This window comes from Notothenia rossii (assembly GCF_949606895.1).
Source record: "Notothenia rossii genome assembly, chromosome: 1".
NCBI classification, from domain to species: domain Eukaryota; kingdom Metazoa; phylum Chordata; class Actinopteri; order Perciformes; family Nototheniidae; genus Notothenia; species Notothenia rossii.
In genome coordinates this window covers 53,888,948-53,905,735 of record NC_136912.1, presented here as the reverse complement: position 1 = coordinate 53,905,735, position 16,788 = coordinate 53,888,948, and the positions used below count along the sequence as shown (strand labels likewise).

At 42.7% G+C, this 16,788-nt stretch overlaps 2 protein-coding genes across 3 annotated transcripts in view; one reads left to right on the top strand and one right to left on the bottom strand.

Annotated features, from left to right (window-relative positions):
• The window catches only part of LOC307034409 (uncharacterized protein), a gene marked incomplete at its 5' end in the record, with an annotated part of 82,197 nt that overhangs the window by 55,470 nt on the left and 9,939 nt on the right, over positions 1–16,788 (top strand). The gene's annotated exons all lie outside the window — the stretch shown is intronic.
• The window catches only part of LOC307034347 (small glutamine-rich tetratricopeptide repeat-containing protein alpha-like), a 47,718-nt gene that overhangs the window by 26,518 nt on the left and 4,412 nt on the right, over positions 1–16,788 (bottom strand). For both annotated transcript variants that reach the window (XM_079673164.1, XM_079673165.1), the window contains exons 2-5: positions 5,784–5,930; positions 3,500–3,603; positions 3,284–3,386; positions 3,085–3,184 (exon numbers count right to left, since the gene is read on the bottom strand). In XM_079673164.1, coding sequence (XP_079529290.1) covers positions 3,085–3,184; positions 3,284–3,386; positions 3,500–3,603; positions 5,784–5,883 — 407 coding nt within the window. In that variant the 5' untranslated portion in view covers positions 5,884–5,930. The remainder of the gene's footprint in view (positions 1–3,084; positions 3,185–3,283; positions 3,387–3,499; positions 3,604–5,783; positions 5,931–16,788) is intronic.

The window sequence follows — 16,788 nt, the reverse complement described above, 5'->3', positions numbered from 1 at the left end:
GTGTGTGTGTGTGTGTGTGTGTGTGTGTGTGTGTGTGTGTGTGTGTGTGTGTGTGTGTGTGTGTGTGTATTTTTGCATTTGTGTGTATTGTGTTTGTTTCCCGGGGAAAACCCTCACGAGAAACACCGGCTGTTGTTATGCCTGCTGTGACATCAAGTTACTCCGTTCTCCGCTTGTAATCAAGCCGTTACAAGCTTCAAAGTTGTATTTGTCATCTGTATTTGCCGAAACAAGTTTAATATTCTGAAAGCCAAGACTTTGTTTATTTGAAACCAGATGAAAACAAACTGTAACGAACCCTGTCCTGTTATCTATGATTACTATACGCCTTACATTCATAATTTCAGCGGGGGGGCAGCGCTGTGGAACAGCAGAATAGTATGGCGAGGGAGAGCTGTCTTCTTCCATTTACAAGCTTCAAAAATGTATTTATCGTGTGATTTTGGAAATAAAAGTTTCATATTCTGAAAGCCAAGACTTTATTTAACATTTTAAAAAAACATCAAAAAAAAAAGCCAAGGTCAGCCCGTGCATTAAGGCGGCCCTGGTCATACCAAGCAGGTATGAGTGTGTTTGACAGTGTGTCTCTGGAAGGGGGGTGGTAATTAGGGGCAGTTCATAAATCCATGAAAACATGATCATTATTCAGTTAAAACAAGACGCTGCGTTCGCACCTCCTAAACCGGAAGCTCCGGTCGGCTAACCATTATAATCCGTTTATTGCGTTTATTATTTATAATTGTAATGATGGATTATCAGTAATCCCTTTAAAGTTACAGAGACATTGGATTAACTGTTTTTATGCCCTTGAACACAACTTTTGATCACAAAACAGCAAAGGTAAGACATAATTATCATCATGGCAACGTAAAGTGAAGTTCTTTTCTTGCTCTTTCCTGGCTGGTAGTTCAGTGAGTTTTTATACCAATGGAATCTGTGGAATCTCAGCTTTCATGTGATATGTTGTTTGTGCAGATAAAATGACGTAGAAAAGATCGCTTTTGCCAGTGATGTGCTAAAGTAGCCGATAGCCCATTTTGCTAAGTGTTGATTTTAGACTCTTGGTGTTGGACTTCTGTTCCGTGTAGGTAAAATGGTTAATATAGTCTGTTAGCCAAGTTTCTTCCCGTTAAGTGGGTATGCATCATTAATAGATTGTTAAATGTTAAGAAGCCTTGAGACGCTGTTTCGAGCAAGATGTTGCGTCTGCCCCTATGGTCTGACCCCGGGAGTCTCACAATAATAAGAGCGCTGTTAGGAGAGATGACGAGTGGCATTCACAGTGGTATTCAAACCGGATACGTCACACGGGATGAAGGTTCCCAACCAACCAGAATTGTTTAAACTAAGGAAGTAGCGTAATTCATATACCGATAGTAGCACCGTTTGTCCAGCGGCTTAACGGTATACCAATACCGTCCAATCAGGTACCGGTACTGACTTAGTACCGGTTCTCGATACCCATCCCTACTGGTTGGTGTACACTTATGCATGCATCCATTGTAGAAGTGTCAGACTGAATGACACTCAAATACTAGAGGGAAAAAAGGACTGTTTTAGGATTTTGATCTAAACATTTAAACACCCTAAATCTAAGCAGTATCTGATATTATTATAACAAACATATCGTAATAATGTAAAATAGATTTTAACATGTATAATTAGATTACGTTTCTAAACTTGATTATCTAAGTTGTATGCTATATTATAATTTTACACCACCACATGTTGGAGGTGATTATTGTATTTTGAACAGCACTACATCTGTGTTATAATTGTAGTTACTTTGCACATTCTGATAAATAATACAAAATATAGCCTTGTAAGAAAATAAGATGTAATGTATTATAATTAGGGCCGGGACTTTAACGCGTTAATTAAGATTAATTAATTACACAAAAATTAACGCATTTTAATCGCACTTATTTTTGCACCGCGGAACGTTTCTCACTGGATGAGTTTCAGGGGTAACGATTATACTGGAGCACCAACTAACGTTCATGACTTCAGACAACAACAAACCACAGTGAACAATAGTCAAACATGAACGAAGAAGCTGATGAGACCGCTTTGGTTGGCCCCGTGGATGGGACATTTTGTTTTAAAAAACGGACGGATGGAAGCGTCAATAAGAGCACGGTTGTTTGCAAATTATGCAAAAAGGAATTCGCATATCACCGCAGCACATCAAGCCTCAAGTATCACCTCAATGCAAAGCATATAGCAGCTAGCGTGGAAGCTATTGTGGACGTTAGCCGGACTCGGAGTACAAGGACCCACACCCAATTCGCGTTGATCAAACAGTGGCCTATGCAACAGAGAGATTTTATTTTTTATCAGGATATTGGAAGAATAGGAGGGATTGAGGTCAATCACTGGCACTTTTTTATTTTATTTTAAATGGTACACTTTATGTTGAACTATTTATTACGTTGTTGGTGCAACTGGCACTTTATGTTGAACTGTTTATTGTTTTGGCCAAGGTTATTGAGAGAGTTGGACTGAAATTGATTAGATTTTTCAAATCAACTGTTGGTAAATCAACAAAGTCTGTTATGGCCTCTGAAGCAACAGAGAGATGTTTTCTAATAGTCAGGGTTTCCAATGTTCTGAATGTACTTGAAAGTATTGTGTTTTACTTAAAAAACAAAGTGTTATAGTTTACAGAAGGTCTACCTACCTATAGGCTACCTGAATCTCTGAAATGTACTATATTCCTAAATATGCTATTGCTACACTTTATGGCAAAAATTGCACTTTTCTGTTGGTCTTGGTTAAGTACCACCTTGAAAAAAATAAACAATGTTTTGTTGCTTAAGCTTATGTATTCAGTTATTATTCAATGGTATACTAAAATCCATGTGAAAAAAATTGCTTCTCACTGTTCTCAGGTCAAATATTTATATGTGATTAAAAATTCGATTAATTTCGATTAATTAATTACAAAGCCTCTAATTAATGAGATTCATTTTTTTAATCGAGTCCCGGCCCTAATTATAATGATAATAAGATTCGTATAATAAAAAAATGTATCAGCTACCAGTCAGAATATAAACTTTTAGGGAGACCTGACGGGACACTGACCTGTTGCAGTAATAGACGGCGTTCTGAGGGTTGATGGCGATGGCCTTTGAGTAAAACTCAACAGCAGCTCCGTAGTTCTCCACTTTCATTTGGTCGTTACCTGCAGCTCAAAACACATCACCTTATTGTAAATAAAATATAGAAAATAAATCCCAAATAACGGCAGTGAAGAGAAGATCCTTCCTTATTGTCGTCTCACCATCAGTTTTGAGCACCTCTGCCTCTTCTCTCTGATCCTCGGTGATGGAGTTAGGAGGTTGTTGAGGAGCTGTGTTGTTGTTGACCTGCGACTCAACCGGAAGCTGCAACAAACAAACTGTGAGACTGACATCCCTGCCTCAAAATACTCAACCTGATTTGATCTTTATTAACAGATATTTATATTTCACATGTGAAAAGTCACAAGCTGCTTTACCCTGGCTGTGGCTGAGGCGAAGATCTCCGGTAACGTCATGGGGACAGTGAGGGTATGGTCGTCAGTCGAAACTTCAAACGCTGTCTCCAAACACTGAACAGCAACTGCAGAAGGGCAAACTCGCTTTATAAACAATCTGATAAAACAACATAAAACTACTACTATTGCATTCGCAACAACGGTGTTTCAGGGCCGGTTCGGAGCGGGAGCTTGAAAAGCACCGGGTTTTCCTGTTCACACCGCAGCGGAGCAGCCTCTTAGCCCTGGAATCCGGTTCGTTTCAAGCACCAAAAAATTGTCCGGCTAGAGCAAAAGCACCACATACGTCACGCTTACGTCGAGGCGGGGGCAGGGGGATTCGGAATCGTCGTTGAAATTGATGATTACGATTGTAAAGCAGTTTTGAATGTAGCATGTAACGACTGTAAAGTTGGTAGTAAAGACATCCCATTTGTTCCATTTCGTTTCGACAGAGCAAAACCAAAACGAGTAGCGCTTCAACACAATCGGCCATTGTTGTTGTTGTCGGTGTGAGCTGTGAGGGGTTTCCGCGCAGTTTGGCTTTATCAAGCAGGCACGCAAACGGTTACGTCATGACGCAAACGATGACGCAATGACGCAGCACCAGTCGGACTCTGGGCAGTGTGAAAAACCGAAGAACCGGTTCTGAACCTGAAAAGCTCTAGCACGGAGCTTGAACCGGAGTTGCGTTGGTGTGAATGAGGTATAAGTAGGGATGGGTATCGTTAAGGTTTTAACGGTACTACTACTTTTATCGATTCCGCTTATCGATCCGGTCTTTTAACGGTACTTTTATTGGTTATTTTGGAGAAGAAAATAGGGTAAACTAACTAAACAAATTGTGAACAAAACTAACATTGCTTTTTATTTTAATTAAATACATAATATTTCAACTCAAAAGAAACAACAATGTTTTAACAAATCATATTAAATAATCTGATTACAGAACTGTGAACAGAAGAGCTGAAACTTTAACAAAATAAATAACTCAGTTACCTTTAATCATTAACCCATGTTTGTATCATGTAGTTAACTCCGTGTGTTGCTGCTAGCTTACATGACACCTGACGTGGAAGCGTTACTCGTGGATGGGGCTACAAAGCGACTAGAAAGACAGTCGAAAACGGTGCATTCCTCCGTCTGGATGTGGTGGACTTTTGCTAAATGTTTAGACAAATTGCTCGTGTTAACGCCCTTACATGCTAAACACTTATTGCACTTTAGGCAACGAGCATCGAGACGGGTAAAGTTTAACCACACCTCGGAGCGCGTTCTCTCCGCCATCTCCTCCGTGTGTGTGTTTCTGCATGTAGCAGCCGCGTGTGTGTAAACTGCCCCGCCCCCTCGCAAGCAGGCGAGGGAGAGAGATCGAAAATACTAAAAAATAATCAGATGCATTTTGCAGTCTTTTTTCATGTTAGAAACGGAGTTGGCGACACTAAAACTGCAATATAATGTTTGTGTAGCAATAATACACATGACATATTTTTTACATGTCTCCAGTACTGATAAAAAGACCGCTAACGTCGGAGCTTAACGGTACCAAGGTCTTTAATAATTAAACCCCGGGGCCCGTTTAATACCGGGGCTCGGTACCCATCTCTAGGTATAAGTGGTGTTGATCATTACTATTTGACATCTAATATCTGTTTTTTTGGGGGAAGCAACATAATTTGTATTACAACAATTATAACAGTAAGATATGTCAAGTTATTTAGTCTCTTATCCTTAAATATACATTATCTGCCGATAAATAGCCAGATCATATACTTATATTTACCTGAAAGTTGTTGGATATGCTTCACATTAAATAAACAACTAAGATACAACATAATATGTAATGTATATCATTTAATAATATATCGTATTTTATTTAGCTACTTAAACCAAATACTGACAGTCCTGATTCAAAACTAGAGGGTTTAAAATCTTAAATGATTGATGATATGACTGAAAGTACAATGTGACCCCTGGAATTGACAGGACATCCTACAGAGAAAATGTCTCACTCTCCTGCAAGTTTTTGAACTAGAGAAACACTCAATCCACTCTGATTATAGCGTCAAAGAGTGGAAATTCTTCACGATAAGTTATTTTTAAACATATCTGTGGCTCGTATATCCAACATACTTGCAGTACACACATAATTTGGGCAGAAATATCTAATTGTGATAGTATATCAAATAATATCATATATAATAATAATATAAAATGTTTTAGTCATGTATTCTACCCCTGGTTTTGTTGTCTAAGGAGGACTCACCTTCCAGACTCTCCTGGGCCCCTGAGGACAGGTTCCCTGACTTGAGCTGATCATGGAGGAACTGGAGGATGGAGAAGGCGAGACGCTTGTTGTCTGTCATGGTGACGGAGGCTCAGACCTCTCTGTGGTCACTGAGGGAGAGAGGCCCTGGAAATAAGGACAATGAACAATATTCATCAGTTAGTCAAGTTGTGATTATATTAATAAATGTCATGCAGAGGAAAAAAACACAGTATTATATGTATGATTTATAAACTTAGTTTTAAATTAGATGTAACTGCTTCCTGTTACAGAGTAGGGATGGGAATTTGAAAGCAAATGTATATTCGAATATTTGACCCCCAAAAAAACGGTTAACCGATTAACCGAAATGTACATATCCTATATAAAAATAAAAAAATGTGGGAAATGTTTTTACAAAAAAAATATTATTTTTTTTTAATTTTGAAAAATAAATAAATACATATTGGCCAGAAGATAAGACAAAAGTCTTCAAAAACGTTTCTAGTCTTCGGTAACATCATTTTTCATGGTGGGGCTAAGCCATTTCTTGGTATGGCTGTAGCCTACCCCAGCAATACCCTGGCGCTAGGCTTGGGCGGTATGACGGTATTACGGTATTTCGAAATCCCGTCGGTATGATTTTCAATACCGTGACGTCACAGACTGTGCGCCAAATCATAGATGCGTTTCATTCTATTACACTGACACGGCGTTTTGACAGGGACGGCATTGGTTGTAATGCACAGCACGTGCCAGCAGAGGGCAGTCCCTCTTTCCCGCTCTCAGAGCTCAGCACAGAGCTGAGCTGAGCAAGATGGCGGCAGCATTTGCCGGCCCCGAACTCGGACAACTAGTAAAAAAAGAAAAATGCCTCTGCGCCTGTTTGGGACTATTTTGGGTTTACTCGTCGCCAGTGACTTCATCCAGCACAACGAGAGACAGAGGCACTTCTTTGGGAATGTTTAAGACGGGGTGAGTGAGTGTTGACATTTTTTAATCCTATGCAACTGGTTGATGGTTTTGTAGTCGAGGTCGGACGGTTTTAAAAACGAAAGCATTTACGTGCTAAACATTCACGCGAGTAATAGGGGTTTCACCAACTAATCGACTAGTCGACTACCTTTACCACTAGTCTGCGCTGTAGGCCCTAGTCGACTAGTCGTGGAAAAAAATTGAGGTAAACGAGGTGCTGCAAAATGCTACAAAACACGTCCGACATTCTTATGTATGGCAGTACTTCAACGAAGATGTAACCAACTCCACAGTGAAGTGTCAGTTTTGTACAGCTGTACTGAAGTACAAAACAAATGCATCTGCTATGCGCAACCATCTGAAGATGAAACACCCGCTGCCGACAGCTAGCACTAGCAGTAATGCTAGCACCAGTGAGCAACGGACCGGCGTCAGCACTGAACAGAGGCAAACGAACAGCAAGAAAACACGGGTCAACAGTGATGCGGATGATGAGCTACGGGATTACTGCCAGCGGACACCGCATATCCCCACAATGGATAATCCACTGGAGTGGTGGGCAGAAAACGTGCACCGCTTCCCCCGCTTTCGAGGAGCTACCTGGCTATTCCAGCCACAAGCACCCCGAGTGAGAGGGTTTTTTCCCTGGCAGGCAACACTGTCACCCGAAAGCGGTCAAGCCTCCTTCCCTCACATGTCGATGCGTTGGTGTTCAAACCAAAAATATGGAAAGGTGGACGTTATCGTGGAGGACAGCGAATAAAGTGTTGCACAATGCGCTGTTGCGCACTGGATTTACGTGGCATTTATGTAAACAAGAGTTTTTTGCTGTCGATTTTGGTGAGTCCAGTGTTTGTTATTTACTCAGCCATGTAACACAAATTAAAATGCAGTGTGTAATGTTACTGTATGAGTTCCAATAGAAAATACAGTTGTAAACCTCTCTTTGTGCGTCTCTATTATGACGTAACGACTAGTCGACTAGTATTTTGAAAAACTAGTCGACTAGTAAATATTGGTAGTTGTGAAACCCCTAGCGAGTAATCCAATGAATCAAATGGAAATAAGGTTTTTAACACATGCAAGGAATAATATTGCCAAACTAGTTAGTGAATAGAGCAAACTTTATTCAATAAGTCAAGTATTTACTCCCGGAAAATGTTTATGTATGATGATATATTGTTAACTTAGCTCACAATGGAAACAACGTCGGACATCTACAAACGCGTCCTGTATCCGATCTCAAAATGTGCCATTTGCACAATGTGTCATGTATGCAGCCCTTGTTTTGCACTTGCGCACACGTCGCGGCACTTTGCGAGCGTCTACCGGCTCGGGCTGCATTTTACACCGAACATATAATATACCGTTCGAAACGTCTATTTGCCGCCGAATGCCACCTCGCTCAAGTCGACCCAAGTCATACCGTCATATACCGTATACCACGGTATGATGTCAGCAAGGTATGACGGTATGAAAAAAATGATACCGCCCAAGCCTCCCTGGCGCCGCCACTGAACATAATAATAAAACAATTCAAATGTTGTATTCAGCCCTGATTAAAACAGCGGGCCCAAATCCTGGATGACGCCGGGTCTGACCCTGTACTATACTTAAAGGGCCCATGTAATGCTTTTCCGGTTATTACCCGTCACCTTGTGTGTTATGAACAGGGCTGCACATAACTGGTGCGCAGGTGCCCAGCCAATAAAAAGAGCACCGGGTCATTAGAAAAAAGGCGCATTTGCGTACCAACATTGAGAGAGAGGGGGAGAGAGAAGAGAGAGAAGAGAAAAGAGAGAAGAGAGGAGAGAGAAGAGAGAGAGAAAGAAAGATATATGCGAGTTGCATATGAACTCAGGGCCGGCCCGTAGCACTGGCTAGATGTTCATCTAGGGCGCCAGATCTGGGGAGGCGCTGCGCTGGCAGTTCTGGGAGGAAAAAAAAATCAATTTTGACCGTTGGTGCTCATCTTAATTTTCGGCCTTGATGTAACAATATTCATAATTAAGTAAATGTAACACCCTTTTCACCCCGGTTACACGTTTAATTTGCCCTCTACGATGGGCTCTGTAAGTGATGAAAATGGGGGATGTTGGCTTATCTGGCGCCCGGAGCTCACAGCCAAAGTACGAGTGAGAGAGGGAGGGTGCACCGGTACCGGCGCTGTTGTTATTAGAATCTGGTGCTAGCTGCGCTAACAGATATAAGAAGAAGATGTGTCTACAATAATGTGGAGGAGAGTCCTCTCCAGTCAGACTGAGAGGCTGATAACTACAGCTCAGTGAGGTAAAGGACTCTGAGTGTTTAGATAGTTCACTTTAGTCTAAGTTCAAACGGTTTGGTCCCAATTTATGTAAACACAAATATATTTCCAAGGTACTCCTTTATAATTATTGGGATAAACAGGTTTGAAATCATTTCAATGTATACTATAGGACAGTAACCAAAAATATCATTTTAAGACTGGAGAGATACAAAAAAATGCATAAATAAAGAAAGAAAAATAAGATATGAATGGACAACACAAATAAAAATAATTTACATTCATTTCTTATTGGCTATGGTAGGTTATTGGTTATGTTCACATGCTTATTTTATTACATCCACTTGTCTAAGATGACAACAGAGACTTTCGACCCAAAACCAGCTGTTGACTTGTGGATGCAAGCAGCTAACCAGAGAGAAAGTAGTAGGAATACATCATCAGCTACCATGTCTGACAGAGAGGAAGACAGTGAGGAGAGCAGTCAGGAGGATAGTGATGACAGCTTGTAGGATTAGTGGTCGTGTAAGAAATGTTTCTGTGTTCACCTCTGCATTTGTGTTCATTGCCGTGTGTCTCGCAAATAAAGTCAAGACCCCCTCAAAAGTTACGGTTTAGTTCATGTTAAGGATGAGCACCAAGCAACATCTCCAGGTGCTCCTTTGAGAACCAGGGCAAAAAAGTTATGTGCACCCCTGGTTATGAAGGTTTTTATGCATGTAAACGGTCTGCAGAGTCACAAACCCTCAAAGTACACCCTGTAGCGAGTAAAACTCTAACACAGTCTATGCTGCCCCAAAACGCCTCGGAGATTTCTCATTTTCCATTGTTTACTTCCTGGGTACTGTGACGTGTGAATACCCAGAGTCCACACCCTCTGCCAGCATTTCACGAAACAAAGCTTCCCAAACCTTTCAGCGATTCATGCCGGATATGTACAGCGTAGGGCACTGAAGAACGATGCTGTTCCTACTTTGTTTGGACCAGCGGGAGATTCGGGTACACAACCTTTAAGTATTCATTGTTGTTTGTGTATTTATGATGTTTAAAACAAACAAGGCAGTGTGCGAAATACAGGGGGGTCCGGGGGAGCTCGACCCCCCCCCGTTTAACACCTGAGCCCCTCTGAAAGCCTTAACAGCAACATTTAGGGGGGGTCTGAAATTATAATATGTATTTGTCACTTGCAATGGTCACTAAAATGTTTTTAAGCCTACTATGTCCAGTATTCATAATTCAAAACATTTATTCACAAATAACTTCTATTTTGGCTGTCAAAAGCAGAGCCAGCCGCGTGACACGGGTACGCTGCGTGACGCGGACACAAATTATGCAAATTAGCCATGCGGCAAAGAGGAGAGAAAGACGTTACATTAGAGGACTCAAATGTCTAAGAGAAAGCTAAACCAAAGTGTTTCACTCGCGCACATCCAAAAAAGTGACACCACGAGATGACCAAGAGACACCCAGAGATGATGCTGATGACGCAGCAGCTAGCACAGCACTCGCTACCAGAACCGTTAGCGAGTCGGGGGCTCCTGTCCCGCCCAGTCACTCCCCAGAAGGAGGTGAAGTTGAGGCAGAGCGCTCAGAAGACGCAGCAGTTGCGGAGGTAGCTGCTACTGCTGCTAGTGACTTTCCGCCGGGTGGTTGGACAACGAAGCAGGTGGGCGAATGGAAAGACCGCAACCCTTGGCTTGACATTAAGGCTGGAAAGTTAGGATGCTTAGTGTGTAGGAAAGCAAAAACGTTGCTACTCTCAGAAAAGGGACCGGGTTTACACCTCTCGGAAGAATGGACCAATGGTGATGTTACTAGCCCTGATGCAAAACAGCTACGAAAGAAGATATATAAACACAGGGACAGCCAGGCCCACACAAGGTCAGTGGAAATAGTACAGATGAAAGACAAAGAAACCCTCCCAAACTGTTTTATTGATGTACAGTCCGATTTACTCAAGAAAACAACAGTCTTGTTTAGAACAGCTTACACCGTAGCAAAGGAAAGGCTATCTTATAAAAAGCTCAACCCCCTCATGACAATGCAGGAGCTGAATGGAGCCGAAGTTGGGAATATCCACAAATCTGACCATGCATGCGCAGAAATAATAAGTCACATTGCAAAGGAAATGCGCCGCAAGTTCGTCTCTAATGTGAAAGAAATGGATTCAAAGGTATCAATCACAATTGATGAAAGTACCGTTCACGGTCGTCCCTATCTAATCATTTACGTAAGATGTGATGTCAGTGGTAAGGGGGATGTAGATAATGTTTTCCTGGATATAGTGGAACTCACAGATGGGGTCGATGCTGAATCAATTTATAACTCGATGATGGCGAGTCTATATAAAGCTGGAATGGATGATGACTTTTTGAAGACGCACCTAATAAGCATAGCCACCGATGGGGCTGCAGTGCTCACGGGAAAAGCCAGTGGGCTTGTCGTCAGACTCAAAAGCTATTTTCCGAACGTGCAGTCTGTACACTGCCTGGCCCACAGACTAGAACTGTCAGTCAAAGATGCTCTTAAAGATGTGGGTGGCACTAATCACTTTGAGATATTTATTTCACATTTATACTCACTCTACAATCAGTCAACCAGGAATTCCAGATTGCTGAAAGAAGCAGCGGCCGAGCTCAACATGGAAATACTTAAAATAGGTCAAATTTTCACCATCAGATGGGTTGCCAGCAGCTTTAAAACAGTAAAAGCTGTATGGAAAGATTTCCCCGCACTAGCACTCCATTTTAAAACATCCAGTGAGAACGCATCACGTAATGATCTTGAGAGGCAAAAATACAAGGGACTTCTCAAGCACCTAACCAACTCAGGATTCGTGGAAGATTTGGCTGTCATGAAAGACATCCTGCGTGAACTCCAGAGCCTGTCTCTCAAGCTGCAGAGAAGAGAAATGACACTTGTGGACTCAAGTGTCCACATCAAACAAACCATCAATGTTTTGACCGCCATGAAGACGACCGGGGGGAGATCAACGAAGAAGGCTGAACAGGGCGTCTCATCGGGCTTTTTTAAGGACGTAGAGCTGACAGAAGGCAGGGGGAAAATAAACAAGCCTCGTTTTTATGAATCGGTGGTTGCTACTCTAACCAAGCGCTTACCGGAGTCAAGCTTGGTCCAGACGCTCAAAGCTCTTGATAAGCGCTTTTGGCCAGGAGAGCGGGAAGACTTGACTTTGTATGGCGAACAAGAAGTACACTGTCTGGCTAAATCGCTCGGAGAACCAGCTGGGGACGCCGTGAGGCAGTTTAGAGACTGGAAATTGCAGGGCACTCCACCGGGCAAAACACTGGAACGGCTATGCATAGCAAGTCGCACTTACCTCCCCACGTCTGCTGAGTGCGAGAGAGGCTTTTCCGCCGTGAATAACACCGACAACCAGAGCCGCAACAGGTTGCGCGAGGAGAGCCTGTCTTCGCTTCTGTTTGTGGACCTAAACGGACCCCCTTTGGACAAATTCGACCCAGTGCCGATCGTGAAAAGCTGGATTAAAGCAGGACATCGTCTCTCTTCTTCTTGGAAACCAGGACGGCAACGAGAAGAAGTCGAGCCAAGACATCTTTGGTCTATTCTCACTTAAGGTAAAAGACTATTTTTTCGATCTTTGCTGTGCATAAGATGAGCGTGTGCGTATGTCCTGTGTGGATTCCGGGGTTAAGAAGAAAAGCATAATTAGCCTTGGCGTTCAAGTTGGTGTGTGTGTGTGTGTGTGTGTGTGTGTGTGCGTCTGAGACCAGCTCTGCTCCCATTTCCTCGCATAGAATCGAAAACAGATGGTTCTTTAACGGTCGCGTATTCATTCATATGAACGTTAGAATATATAATTATTTGACAGCGCCCCGGTTGAGAAACGCTGCTACTACTGATTGTCTTGGATTGCATCCATGAAATATTGTATAGGCCTACTGCATATTGAGAAATCTTCGACCGGTATATTGCGCAATAAACGGGAGATGGGGACCCCCCGATTATTGACGGGTATTTCGCACACTGAAACAAGGTATCTACCACGACTGTTTAAATGGGTAAACGTTTTTCGTAGGGTTGCACGATATATCGTGTCGTGACGATAATCGCATGCGCAATATTCACATCGCAGGACGTCTTCTTTTTTTTCCCTTTTTTTTTTTAGGACTTGCGATATTAAGTAGGCAAATTAACTCAAACACGTAATGTTACAATTATTTTTGCTGCTTGCTACAAAAGGCAAACTTGCGCGGCTCTCATGTCAGGGGTACTTGAGTGAGTGACATGCAGGCTCTGCATGCACAGCAACCACCAATCACAATCAAATCTCCAAAACAAACGGACCCGGTGATTAAAGGTAAAAACACTGAATAAAGTCGTTTCATGTGTTTCTCCAGGGCAGTTTGGCGCTGCAAACCGAGCTAGCTCAGCTTGTTGCTCTGATAACTTAAAGGGGACCTATCATGCAAAAGGCAATTTTGTACGTCTTTTATACATGAATATGTGTCCCCGGTGTGCAGGGGTAGACATTAAGGGTAAAATTCACTGGCCCTCCGGGCCGGTGGATTTTTATTATCACTGGCTCCCCCATTGTAATAAAACAATGGACGTTACTCGTGGATGGGGCTACAGAGCTACTAGAAAGACAGTCGAAAATGGTGCATTTCTCCGTCTGAATGTGGTGCACTTTTGCAAGATGTTTAGATAAATTGCTCGTGTTACCGCCCTTACATGCTAAAAACGAATTGCACTTTAGGCAACGAGCATCGAGAAGGGTAAAGTTTAACTACACCTCGGAGCGCGTTCTCTCCGCCATCTCCTCCGTGTGTGTGTGTTGCTGCATGTAGCAGCTGCGTGTGTGTAAACTGCGTGTGTGTCCTCGCCCCCTCGCAAGCAGGCGGGGGAGAGAGAATACTAAAAATAATCAGACGCATTTTGCAGTCCTTCATGACCATAGGTGAGGGTAGGAACGAAAATTGCCCGGTAGACAGAGAGCTTTGCCTTCTGGCTCAGCTCCCTTTTCATGACCGAAAGAACGAGATCGCGGGTACAAGCGGCCGAGATGGGTTTTCTCCGCAGGGTGGCTGGTGTCTCCCTTAGGGATAAGGTGAGAAGTTCGGTCATCCGAGAGGGACTCGGAGTTGAACCGCTCCTCCTTCGCGTCGAAAGGAGCCAGTTGAGGTGGTTCGGGCACCTAGTTAGGATGCCACCTGGGCGCTTCCCTAGGGAGGTGTTCCAGGCACGTCCAGCTGGGAAGAGACCAAGGGGTAGACCTAGAACCAGATGGAGGGATTATATCTCTTCTCTGGCCTGGGAGCGCCTTGGAATCCCCCAGTCAGAGCTGGTGGATGTGGCCAGGGAAAAGAAAGTTTGGGGCTCTCTGCTGGAACTGCTACCTCCGCGACCCGACCACGGATAAGCGGGAGAAGATGGATGGATGGATTTTGCAGTCTTTTTGCATGTTAGAAACGGAGTTGGCGACACTAAAACTGCAATATAATGTTTGTGTAGCAATAATACGCATGACATATATTTTTTAAATGTCTCCAGTACTGATAAAAAGACCGCTAACGTCGGAGCTTAACGGTACCAAGGTCTTTAATAATTCAACCCCGGTGCCCGTTTAATACCGGGACTCGGTACCCATCCCTAGCAGTGGCGGCTGGTGGAAAATATTTTTGGTGGGGCTGTTGATATAGTGAGTGAAACATTTTTTTTGGGGAGAAATGACCCCTTAAATTGGGACTTCTGGTGATGTAATGGCCCCATAAAATCGTGGTTCTAGGGCCAGGAAGAACCAGGCTGACTCGGGCTGAGTATGCTAAACTAACTGCGGTCAAGCCAGCCTACACTCGGGAAAACCGAGTCAAGCCACAGAGGGCTACAGAGCTACTAGAAAGACAGTCGAACCCGGTGCATTCCTCTGTCTGAACGTGGTGCACTTTTGCTAAATGTTTAGACAAATTGCTCGTGTTACCGCCCTTACATGCGAAACTCTTTTTGCACTTTAGGCAACGAGCACCGAGACGGGTAAAGTTTAACCACACCTCGGAGCGCGTTCTCTCCGCCATCTCCTCCGTGTGTGTGTGTTGCTGCATGTAGCAGTTGCGTGTGTGTGCTGCTGCATGTAGCAGCTGCGTGTGTGTAGCCTGCCCCGCCCCCTCGATAGCAGGCCGGGGAGAGAGATCTCGGCTGGATTGGAAAGATTGAAAATACTAAAAAGACGCATTTTGCTGTCTTTGTGCGTAGTGCTGCGTACCTGGACTCACATTCAGGTTCAGGTCCGGACTCAAGTCCAGAGGTTCAGGTTCAGATCCGGACTTATAAGTCCGGACCTGAACCCATGGCTTGTGTCAAGTTGTGTGAATAACTAAAGTGAACTTATTGTGAGCTAATTATCAATTGAAAATAAACTCATAATCAACTCAAATTCAAACTCGTCAGGTTTATTGTGCTCCCTTCCAACTTGCGTCTACATTTCTCTACAAAGTACAAATGTGAAGAAAACACTTTTTGCCACTTAGTCTACAAATGACTTATGACAGCAACTACAGTGAACTACTACAAAGTTCAAACATTTATTTCATTTACCAAACTAAAGTAACCAAACAGTCACTGAGCTGACTGAGCCTAAATCCCTAAAACTTTGCTGAAAGATAGTGTGTAGAGTAGACTATACGCATTACACTGTTACACACCTGCTATACATTATATACTGTAGTGCAGGGGTGGCCAACCAGTCAGAGGTTAAGAGCCACATTTTGTCTATGTTACTGCAAAGAGCCACATCAAACACACAGTCACTGATACCACTTGTTTCAGTTTTTTGTTTTCTGGAGAAAAGATTTCAACCACGTCACTGATGCATTTTTGTGGCATTGGGATATATATTTTTTAAATCCTCTGAAGCAGAGAGAGGAGCTGTGGATTATTGTTATTGATTAATGCATCAGTGTTTCTTAGGGTCAAAAACACTAAACTCACAACTTAAAATGAAAGCGTTTAGTTTATTTAATAAAAGAGCACATGTTCAATGTGAAAAGTGACAGTACTGTAGTTATAGATTATTTGCAATTTGGTGATATATATATATTTAAAAACAAAAAAATTATATATATTATTTAAACACCTTGAATTTCAGGGGGGGGCGCGGGGCTCAGTTGGCGGAGCGCAGCACCCCTCCACTGGATAATGTTTAATCAACGATAGGTTCCCCCCCCCCCCCCCAAAGGTGATTGGTTCACTGCATCGCAGGTATTATTGTGATTGGCTCTTGGGCCACATCAAAATTAGACGCGCTGTCATCCTCTCATACTGACACCTGACACCACACATACACACGTAGCCGAGAGCCGGGACGAAAGTAACACGGGACGAAAGTAACAGAGCGATTTTATCCGAGCCAAAACAACTTTAACCGGCCAAATTACGTCAGAATGATCAGCATTCAATACTTAACAGACCTACTAAATATCAGGTTTAACTCTCAGGAGTAGTGTTGTCACGATACCAACATTTTGGTTTCGATACCAAGTCAAGAATTCCGATTCTTTTTCGAAACAGTCTTAAACGTAATTATTGTGCTTTATTTCACACCAGAACCATAACTATAACACAAATTTTTAAACAATGAGAACAATAAATAAAATAAATGACAAGAATTCGTATTAAATAAAATTAAAACATTTCTTACAGACAGGCCTCGTGTAGTCCGTAGGCTTGCCCTCACTGACAGAGCTAAAATACATCAACATTTAGCTTCTGGACTCTTTTTTGTCA